The sequence below is a fragment of the Dasypus novemcinctus genome, chromosome 4 (assembly GCF_030445035.2).
Source record: "Dasypus novemcinctus isolate mDasNov1 chromosome 4, mDasNov1.1.hap2, whole genome shotgun sequence".
In the NCBI taxonomy this organism is placed as follows: Eukaryota; Metazoa; Chordata; class Mammalia; order Cingulata; family Dasypodidae; genus Dasypus; species Dasypus novemcinctus.
Window position 1 is genome coordinate 108,676,263 of NC_080676.1, and position 11,763 is coordinate 108,688,025.

The 11,763-nt window shown below is 34.9% G+C and overlaps 1 protein-coding gene across 1 annotated transcript; it reads right to left on the minus strand.

The window, feature by feature from the left end:
* Positions 1–8,343: 8,343 nt before the first annotated feature.
* Positions 8,344–9,270, minus strand: LOC131278355 (olfactory receptor 5H2-like). Its single transcript, XM_058296470.2, has one exon. It carries the CDS (start codon positions 9,265–9,267, stop codon positions 8,344–8,346), a length of 924 nt encoding a protein of 307 aa, XP_058152453.1. The 5' UTR covers positions 9,268–9,270.
* Between the last annotated feature and the right edge of the window lie 2,493 nt (positions 9,271–11,763).

Consider the following 11,763-nt stretch of genomic DNA (forward strand, 5'->3'; position numbering starts at 1 on the left):
CCAGCTTAAGGCTTCAGCATCTAACTCAACATCAAAACTCCAACATGAAAAGCCCTCAACTCTGTCCTTTGCCATGCCTTTTATCTGTGAGTTCCCACCCACCAAGGGGAGGGGACTCAAAACCCTAATGATATGGCTCAATCAAAGCCCTAATCATAATTTAATCACACCCAGGTACAAACCAGATTACAACATAATCCAATACGTATTTTTGGAATTCATAACCATATCAAACTGCTACAGGAGGTGTGTGAAATCAGTGAGTAAGGGAAGAATTAGTTAATAAATGTCCCTGGAGCTACAGGTTAACCATGAAAGACCTATTTTAATTCTCACTTAAGAACTGTCTAGAAAAAATTCCAATAGTGTTAAAGTGCTATGGATAAAACTACAAGCTATGAGTTTGGTCAGACAGACATATTGTAATTCCATCTGTGGTATGTATGAACTACGTACCTTTGCGTTCTAAATAACACATGTTTTTACTTTCTTATACCTAAAATGAGTATAATAATATCTATTTATTAGGGCTACAGAGAGTACTTCATTAGAATTAAAATCCTTGGTTGGCATATTGCTTAGCATAACATATTTTAAGGATAAGTATTTGGCATTATTATTAATGTTGATTTGTTAATGTGTTTGGACAATTCAGTTACAGAGAATTTTAAATGACTCTGATCATCTAGGACACAACCAATTTCATTGTAAGTCTGTGACCAATGTTAGTAATTATGGTCCAACTCAGAGAGTTATACAACCCTTTCACATGGAGCCCAATTAACATTTCAGACATACTAAAGTACTGAGGTTTGAATTTGATCTGCTGTAAGAATTTAAATTTCTTGAATGTAGAGGCTTTGCATTTAGACCACTCTTTGTAGAAATCATACCTCTCATTACTTAGAATAAACAGACATACTGTGTTATGTCATTACTTTTGTGCAAAATGTCCTTAGCTACCTGGTTAGAAAATTTTTGTCACTCGTCTCTATGTATCATACAATTTACAGAGAGTTTTTTCATGATTTAACTTCTCTTCAAACAAAACATAGTTACTTAGAGACTATGATATATAAGGCATATATTACATCCTTCATTTTCTGAATATGACAACTTGAGCCAAAGAAATAAATGACTTAAAGAAGGTGGCTCACCTGAATTTCAGCAGTGTTGCAACACCTACTCTCCTTTCATTGGACTTGCCCAGGACAACTAAAAATGACTGATGATGGATAATGCTCATCCCAATAAACAGAGAGTATGTACACTTGCAAGCATCACAGTTCCATCCATCTGCCCCATGGGATCTTACTCCCCTCTCAATCAGAAACAGAGTAGGCATCACCATCCTAAAATCCTCAAGATTGAGGAATGAACAAATGTAAGGGGGGAAAAAACTATGGAGTAAAGTAGATGTATTATTATTTTGGCAATGGAAGACCTTATAATATTGATATAAAAGTAGTGGTCACCAGCGGTTCTGAGAGGAGGGAGAAGGAAGAATGGGTGTAAGGTGTGGCATTTTGGAGACACTGCTATTATTCTAAATGACATTGCGATGATGGCTATAGTCCATTACACATTTTGTCAAAACCTGTAAAAATGTGCAGTGCCTAGCATATCCTATAATATAAACTGTTGACCACAGTTAGTAACAATGCTTCAATATGTGTTCATCAGTGATAACAAATATACCACACTAATGAAAGATGTTAATGGGGATCGGTGTGGAAGGGGAAAAGGGTGGGGTATATGGGAATCCCCCTGTATTTTCAATGAATCGTTTATGTAATCTAAAGATTCTTTAAAAATAAAATAATATAAATTTAAAAAACTACAAGCTATGTAAAAAGGAAAATAAAATTGATGTTTATGAAATAATTTTGAATGATGTGAGATTTATTAATTTTAAAATAAATGGAAGAGAAAATAGTTAACCAAATTGTGCCAGAACCTTTCATCAAACAGAGCTTTCTTCCCCAATGATTTCTGATCATCATTTTATTTTATACGAGATCTAACTTTTCAATAATCTGACCTGTTCCATTAACCTACCTATTGATTTTTTCATCTAAAATCAAACTCTTAGCTTTGGGAACCACATCATATATTTTAATATTTATATATCAACTACTATTCAATGTTTTTTTAAAATTTTTCTGCAAATTCCTTAATTCTGAATAAAAAAGTGAATTATATTCCAGGTTCACCTAAATTAATTAATCTGTAGTATTTTTGGGGAGAAACAGGACCAAAATAAACTTACAACTTATCCTCATGTAAGGTACTAAATCAATTCCAATAAGAACCAATAATGAAGTAAAAAAATTATGCTATCAATAAACATGATAAAGGAGGATGACAAAGAGGAGAAAGAATAGATGAAGAAAAATGAGATAAAAAGAAATATTGGTTAATAACTGACCATGGATTAAGGAAAGAAATTCTCAAAAGGATGAAAGAAAGAAATCATATCAGAAAAACAGTTAATGAGTATTTTAATTTCAAATTTTATTACTTTTAAATATCAAAAACAAATATTACAGCCCACTTGTCCATCAACAGATGAATACATAAACAAAATGTGGTATATACATACAATGGAATATTATTTAGCTATAAGAAGAAATGAAATCAGGATTCATATGACAATATGCATGAGCCCAGAGGATATTATGTTGAGTGAAATAAGCCAGACACCAAAGGACAAATACTGTATGGTCTCACTAATGTAAACTAAATATAATGAGTAAACTCATGGAGGTAAACTCTAGAGTATAGGTTACTAGGAAATAGAATGTGAGTTCAGAATTGAATCTCATGCTTAATGTATATAGTGTTACTAATAAGGTTAATTGTAAAAATGTGGAGATGAATAGAGTTGAGAGTAACCCATTATAGTGAGTATAACTAAAACTGCTGATTTATAAATGTGATTGTGGGTGAAAGAAATAGTGTATGGACATAAATGTCAATTGAAAGGAAACTAGATAATAGCAAATGTATAACAATGATTTCAGTGGTGGATAAAGATTGTAGTTAATAGTATAAATATATGAATGATCTTAATAGTATAAATATATGAATGCTCTTCTTTTACAAAGTGGTCAGAATATATAGTAATCAAAACAGCATGGTACTGGCACAAGGACAGATTATTGACAAAGAGTTAATCTGAGTATTTAGAAATCAACTCTTACATTTACATATGGCTGAAATTTGATGAGGGTGTCATTCCACTCAATTGAGAAAGAATAATCCCTTCAACAAATGGTACTGGGAAAACTGGATGACCAGGCACAAAAGAACATTTACCCCTACCTCACATCATACATTAAAATCAACTCAAAAAGGATCATAGATCTGACTATAAGAAGCCAAACTGGAAAACTCCTAGATGAAAACATAGGGAAGCAATTGTTAGGCAATTGTTTCTTAGGTTTACACTCAAAACATAAGAAACAAACAAACAAAAAATACATAAATAAGACCTCATGAAAATTAAAGAACTAGATCATCAAAGGACTTTATACTTATACTAAAAAGACAACCTACTCAAAGGGTAAAAATATTTAGAAACCACATATCTGTTAAGAGTTTGCTATTTGGAATACATTTTTTAAAATTCTTCAACTGAATTGCAAAATACAAACAAATGATTTAAAATTGGGCAAAAGATTTGAATAGACATCGTCCAAAGATACAGATGGTCAAAAGGCACATGATAACATGGTCAACATCACTAGCTATTAGAGAAATGCAAATCATAGCATCAATGAGATATTATACCACACCTACCAGGAAGCTACTTGCAAAAGAAAAAACAGAAAATAACTAGTGCTAGAGTTGGTGCCAAGAAATGGAATATGCATTCATTGTTGGTGTGAATGTAAAATATGCCGCTACTGTGGAAGACATTTTGGCAGTTCCTCAGAAAGTTATGTATATAGAATTACCATATGACTCATCAATCACAGTTCTCAGTATATACCTAGAATATTTGGAAGCAGACTGAAACATATATTCACACACCAATGTTCAGAGCAGCAATATTCACAATTGCCACAAGATGGAAATAAATCAAGTGTCCATCATCCAATGAATGGATAAACAAAATGTACACAAATATAATGGAATATTTTTCATCTGTATAAAGTAATGAATTTTTGATACCTGAAACAACATGGATGAACTCTGAAGACATAATGTTTAATGAAATAAGCCAGACACTAAAGGACAAATATTTTATATCACATAGAGTAAGAATTCTGAATATAGGCTATAAGGGGACAAGATGGGAATAGGAATGAGGAGATAATGCCTGAATTTATGGAATTTCTACTTGATTTGATAGTAAAGTTTTGGTAATTAATAGTGGTAATGGTTGCACAACTTTGTGAATATAATAACAGTCTTGATTTATATAGGTTAATGTGGTTAAATGGGGAGATTTTAAGTTGTTTGTATGTTATTGGAATATAATTTTTTTAAAAAAAGCTTAGGACTGTACAAGAGTGAACTCTATTTAAATGATGGACTACAGCCAACAATGCAATCATAAAAATGTTTCATGAATACCTTCTCAGTCTGTCAAAGGACAGCAAATGCAAAGTACCAGAAATCTGTTAGCTTTTACAAAGGGATTTATCTGGGATAAAAGCTTACAGTTCCATGGCCAAATCAGGGCATCAGCCAAAGTCCTTTCTCACCAAAGTCAAATACTGCTGTGCCCAGTAGTTGACACACGGTGAAGCAAGATGTCTCTGGATCTCTGTGAAGTTTCAGCATTCCCCTCTAAGCATACTCTTTCAGTTTCAGCTGCTCTGCTTTCTTCCCAATATCAGCTGCAACATGGAAAAGGTCTTGTCTCTGCTCTCTATCCAGATTCAGCTGTAAGCTACCAGGGAAATTGAACCTCTTCACCAGGGCCTCAACTCTTTGAGTCTTCCCCTTTCTGTCACATGGCAGGATCAAAAATGACAGAACCCTTCCTTCTTGTGTCTGACTTGAGTGAGTGTGTCCCCCCCCCCTTTTTTTTACTGTATTTTTTTAAAGACACATAGATCACAAAAAAATGTTTCATTAAAAAATATGAGGTTCCCATATACCTCACACCCTCTGCCCCCACTCCTCCCACATCAACCACCTCTTTCATCTTTGTGAAACATCCTTTGCATTTGGCGAATACATTTTGGAGCACTACTGCACCACATAGATTACACTTTCTATGGTAGTTTACACTCTATGCCACTACATTCAGTGGGTTATGGCAGGATATATAATGTCCAGCATCTGTCCCTGCAATATCATTTAAAATAACTCCAAGTCCCAAAAATGCCCCCACATCACATCACTTCTTCCCTCTCCCTGCCCTCCGCTACTACCATGGCCACTTTCTCCACATCAATGTTGCAATTTCTTCCATTACTAGTCACAATAGTTCTATAGTAGAATACCAGAAAGTCCACTTTATTCCATATTTTATTCCTCCATCCTATGGACCCTAGGATGGTCATGTCCACTCTACCTCCATATCGTGAGGGGGCTTAGATCCTACATGGCTGATGGATGTGATTCTCCTGCTTGCAATTGTAGGCACTCTCAGTTCCCTGGTGTGGTGGTTGAACATCTTCACTTCCCTGTTAGCTGACCTGGGTAAGTTCAATGAACTGGAGCCTAGGAGTTTCAACTCTGCTGAGGCTCAGGTCCCAGCTGGTACATGACCAGTCCAGAGATTCAAGTCTCCTGAGCATACACCAACCCCAGAACCAACCACAGGTTCAATAAAAGTGACAGAAGAAGCATGTGTAGAAGGATCACATCTGAGTTCAGCAGCTTCACACTCAGAAACACAAATTCCAAAGCAGGGCCCACTGACAAGGCACTGAACTCCAGAGCCATCTGCCATGACCATAGAACCTTTGTGTCTCTGTAGCCCTCAGGAGCACCTGTACTTGGGGTTGTATCTACTTTGGCTGTCTCTGGGATCCTGCTGGGTTGTGCATAAGCATGACCTCTGTGGTGACCTCTTGACTCTTTTTTGGAGACTCTTAGTCATATAAACTCATTTTTCTTTACCATTTCCCCCTTTTATTCAAGGTCTTTTTCTAGTTGTATCATCAGTTAGTGATTGGTAGTAATCCCTTGGTGCCAGGGAAGCTCATCCTCCAAAGTCATGTTCCACACTGAGGGGAAGGTAATGCGTTTACATTACCTTCCCCCCAGAGTGTGTCCCTTTATAGCAGACATAAGAAAGGGTTAGGGACTCAACCTGAGTCATGCCAACTGACATAGTCTAATCAAAAGCCCAAAGCAATCTTTCCAAATGATCTAATCAAAGGCCCCTCAACTGAATTTAATGCATCAAAGACTTTCACATACAGGTGAATAGATTAGTTTACTAACATAATCTTTCTTTTTTGGGGATTCATAAAATAATCTCAAACTTCCACAGATAGTAACACATTTACCACACCTATATGAGGTGCTAATAAGGTATAAGGAACAGTGTATTTTATGCATGATATTTCTGTTAAACCTACAACATCTCTAATAAAAAAAGAGAGAATTTATCTCAAGAAAATCTATATTCCTTAATGCACTAGAGTTCAATCCTAACTGAATACTTCCTCTAAATTTACCCTTCATCTGAAATCCCCTTTTTTACTTTTTACTCTGTCCAAACCCTGTGAGATCTGATTCCTTGCATGAGAAAATTCCCAAAATTCTGATTTGCCACATAATTATTATCTTGATGATGAATAGAACTCTTTTGTACCCTTAACTTGTATATTTTCCCAGCTTTTCTTAATAAAAAGCCTATTTATTCTCAACTGAATTAATTTTCTTCAGACTTTCTATACTTCAAGCTTCTCATGGCTGTAGATAATATAGATCCTCAAGAAATAACTATGGAAATGATTGCAGCAATTTCCATTCAATTCCATTGACATCTTTTCAGTGTTTACAATAAAGAAGTCACTGAGTAAGATATGGAGTATTAAGGCGTGCAGGAAATAGTGAAGTTGGAAAAGATGCTGCTTAGAAAATAAGAAATAATTCCTGACATTATGAGGATCTCATTTTAGAGGGTAGATCATATACACAACTATATATTTAGCTGTTCAGACTGAATTCAGTATTTAAAAAGAACTGTGAGCAAGATGATTAGGGGCACATGGAAGGAGGTAACTTAGAAGACCAAGGAATGGCATTATTGAAAGAAGATATTTCCCATAATAATGAAAGGCTACATCAGATTTCCAAAGGTTGAAATCTTTATGGAAGTACTTTGTAAATTGAAGAAACAGCACTAACATTTAAATCATGGAAGCTTGAAAGCACAATATATATTCAGGGATTGAAGAGTAAACCAAGTTAGCTGGAGTCTGTGGACAAATACTAAATAAGAGGACAATTTGGAAGGTGCAGATTGTAACCCATTCTACAACTGTAAATATACCTTCATAAGGCTCTTTTTAGTTGTATTTGTATGTGGTTGATATATTTACACTGAGAGGCAAATAACCTCTTCTCATTTTGCATATATGCAAACTGAGCTGAGAGTAGCCTCTTTTAATTCTGCTCTGCCAGCACTTTCTCAGATCATTAAACATTTTTCTTCTAAATGTATTCCCATTTTTCCTTATTTCTTTTGTGATATATGAAGTGAATCCCTACAAGAAGTGAAATTCAAAATTTCCCAATGAATAAGAATGAAAGCACTTTTGATACCTACCAGAATTGCTAGAGCGTACTTGTGCTCACCTAAACATAAAGTTGCCACCATTATATAATTAAATGTGGATGTGACTCTCCAGGACATACAATGTTTTAGAATCAAAGTCATCCTACTCAAGTCCATTTCAGAGGAACTGCATTACCTCAGCACCTACAACAGCTACAAAGTCACCCTGAAGAATATATAAGCATTTAAAATGTTTACATTTGCTTTCTGCTTTAAATTACATGTATAGAATGTTTAAAATTCATTTTTTATTTTTGAATAATAAAATATTTTGAGGAGCTTTCTACATACTAAAATCTCAAGTTATTAGGTTGCTAAAATTATATTGGGGATTTTTGCATCTATATTCATAAGGAAAATTAGACTGTAGTTTACTTGTGATGTCTTTTCTGCCTTTGTTATCAGAGTACTGAGAGCTCATAGGATGTGTTCCCTGGTTAAAATGGGAGCAATTACAGTAACAAGTTTTAAAAAATGAAAGGACAGTTATAATTACAGAAAACTTTATACACTAATCATATTACTGACACCACTAACTTGTCAATTTTATAACTTTTTTAAAATTGAAAACTTATTAATATAAAAAGTTCACTTTAACATTTGAGTACTTTAGCCATTGAGTCTATGACTTTCTTATTTCTGAGGCTGTAGATAAATGGATTTAGAAAAGGAATTATGATAGTATAAAGTAAAGAATCTATCATATCTTGATCATCTACTTGAGAAGATCGAGGGTGCACATACATGAAGAGAAGAGGGCCATAGTATAAAGAGACAGAAAAGAGATGGGCCCCACAAGTGGAGAATGCTTTCTTGATGCCATTTACGGACTTATTCTTTAAGACAGTAAAGAGAATAGAGGTATAAGAAACAAGAACAGTCAAAATGGTGAATACCTGTACTGAACCAGAGGTAAAAAAAAGCACCAGAAAATTAATAGATGAATCACTACAGGCAGTCGTAAAGAGTGGTATGAGGTCACAGTAGAAGTGATGTATTATGTTGGTCTCACAGAAGGTTAATTTCAATAAAAAACATTCATGAATTAAGGCATGAAGAAGACCACATGCAAATGAACAGACTAACAGCTGGATGCATAGTCTATTGGTCATTATCACTGGATAAAGTAAAGGGTTGCATATAGCTACATAGCGATCATATGCCATTGTTGCCAAAAGAAAACATTCTGTGGTTGCACTCATTACAAAGGAAAAACATTGTGTCAGGCATTCAGATTGAGATATCATTTTACTCTTGGCTAAGAAGCTGACCAGCATCTTGGGGGTCACTGTGGATGATAGCCAAGCATCCACAAAGGCTAAGCACCCAAGGAATAAATACATAGGGGTGTGAAGGTGAGGATCATTCCTGAAGAGAGCAATCAGTCCTAGGTTCCCCACCATGGTGATGAGGTATACCACCAAGAACACCAGGAATAGGGTGATTTTCCACTCGGGCTGATCTGTAAATCCTACGAGAATAAATTCTACCAGCAGAGATGCATTTTCCTTTTCCATGTCCTCACTGGATACTCCCTAAAATAAGATGGAAGAAATTAATAAAGCACATTCACTATTTTGTAATATGAAAATTGGGGTAGAGAATTTGGAATAAAACCATCTTCTTATCAGAAAAAGCATTTAAATTTATTATTACTTTAAATGGTGGAAACAATTTTGGGGGATTGAAGAAATGGAAGTGAATGCATTTATTTTACTTCAAAAATATGAAGAAATTCATATATTTAGAAAACCCAAAAAACATGCTAAGTATATTCTAAACATATAGGGACACAGATGAGAGTGGGAAGGGAATTACATGTGAGTGTGACATGGATGCGAGATGAAGGGAAAAGAATTTTGAAGGCTTGGATCATCAAATGAAATGAATGCCATGTGAAGGGCATTGATCTTTATCCCTCACTCAGTGGCCATATACTGAATACTTTTAAGATAGGAAGTGACATTGTAAGATATTTTAAATGAATTATTTGGTAGTATAGAAAATAAACTACACGGTGGGGAACTGGAGTCAGGTATGCTGGATAGGGAACTGTTATTATTGCCTTTCAGTTCCCAAAGCTGATTACATCAGAATTGTCTGGAAGAAGCTTTTGTGCTAAACAGAGATAGTGAGACATTACTATAAAATTGATTCATTAGGTCAAGACTGAGGTCCAGGAATATGCAGTTAAAGAAATGCTTCTCAGGTGATTAAAATACATTATGAACTGTGTGGTTTAGTGTGGTATGAAATTGGGACTGACAAGAAGATGAAGAGATAGCGTTTAAAAACACAGAATTTACAGTCACTAGGACAGAGGTATATTTTAGATGAGAAGAGAATGATCAGTGAATGAGAGAGTTGTCATTTGATGACTGGGTAGCTGTTCATTAAAAATTGAAATTGAAAACTTAGTTGTATTTATAAATTTATGCAGAGAAATGTCCTCTGAATTACCAGATAAAATGTATCAGGAACACAGTTCTACAAGAGCAGAACAGAATAATATGACTTTGAAGCATTGGGGTAGTTGAAGTAACGGTTTTGGATCCATGGGAAGTGCATAGAAGAAAAGAAAAGGTCCGAGAAAGAATGTTGATGAATTGGCTTTAAAGGGCCTAGTGGATATATGTTATTTATTGTATGGCCAAGATCTTATCCACATTAGCATCACATGAGTCTTCATCGGAATCAGAGTCTTCAATCCTCTCTAAAGTCCAAAGACCTAGTAACTCTCTTTCCCATCCCACTTTCTTGTGCATTGAAGGGACTTGCCCTAGGTTTGGGCAATCAAACCCACCTTTCCTGGATTTGAAATATGAAGATATATGTAGAGGGGTAAAAGAGAATTGCAGTAGCAAATGCAGCCAAAGAAATACAATAAGGCTCCAGAAAATTCATCCTACCTCCATGCCCGTGGCATTGGCTGTATGATCTGTACAATCTGATTTTCAGCATCTATGACTGCAGACCTCACTGAGCCCGTCATAGGTCATAATTTTGACTTTTGATTGGATACTTTGCTTTCTTCTGTTTCTATAAATTTTCACAACTGATTCCTCTAACCTCCCCAAGTTTTCTACATTACAGCCATTTCCATCCAATAAACCCATTTACTGCGTATATCACCAAAGCTAGATTCTGTCGCTAGAAACCAAGAACCCTGGTTGGCACAAAAGCAAGAAAAGAAAAAAGGGGAAAAGTGTACTTAGAAGAGTGGTCAGCAAAACAGGAGGAGTACTGTAAAACCTATTGCTGTATAAGTAATAAGAAAGATAGTTAAGAATGATAAAGTGAAGTTTAGTGTCAAAGACTCGAATAAATGTCCTGTTAAGATAAAGAATGAACAGAGATCACTATGTGTGTAAATTAAGAGATTATAAATGGCTTTAATGAGAGCAGAACAAATTTCCATTCTGTGTTAGAGTTGAGGTCAGAGAAAAATGACAAGGGAATGGGAAACAAGTAGTGCAATAAGGAGAATGATGCAGTCTTCCACAGTAGTCTGTGATATGTGAAAAAGTGTTGACATTTGTCTAATGCTGGTAGAGAAAAGTAATTTTTTTTTTTCTGTAGAACATTTGAGAAGAGGAGAGAGGAAAGAATCTAGGGGGTTGAATACATAGAAAGGGAAATTTGGGTAGATGAGAAGAAAACAAGATGAAAGAATAAAATAAATAGATGGAGAATAACAGATATAGATGGATAAGTGTAGGAAAATAAGGCAAAAAGAGGGAGAAAGAAAGTATCAGCAAAAGGATGAAGATGAAATCAAGAAGAAGATTTAGCAGTTTGGAGATGAATGTGTAACTGAATCCTGATATGCATTAAATGTTCTGTCAGTTCTGGTTTTTATTTTTTGGTCAAAATTCAAAGCTTATTTCTCTATAGAGTTTGTATATGAGGAGGGACTTTGACTTTAAATATTACTTTACAAACATTGAGTTATTCATAAATACACTAACTTTCAACGAAAACTTTTCATATTTAAAATCTGTAGTTTATCTTAT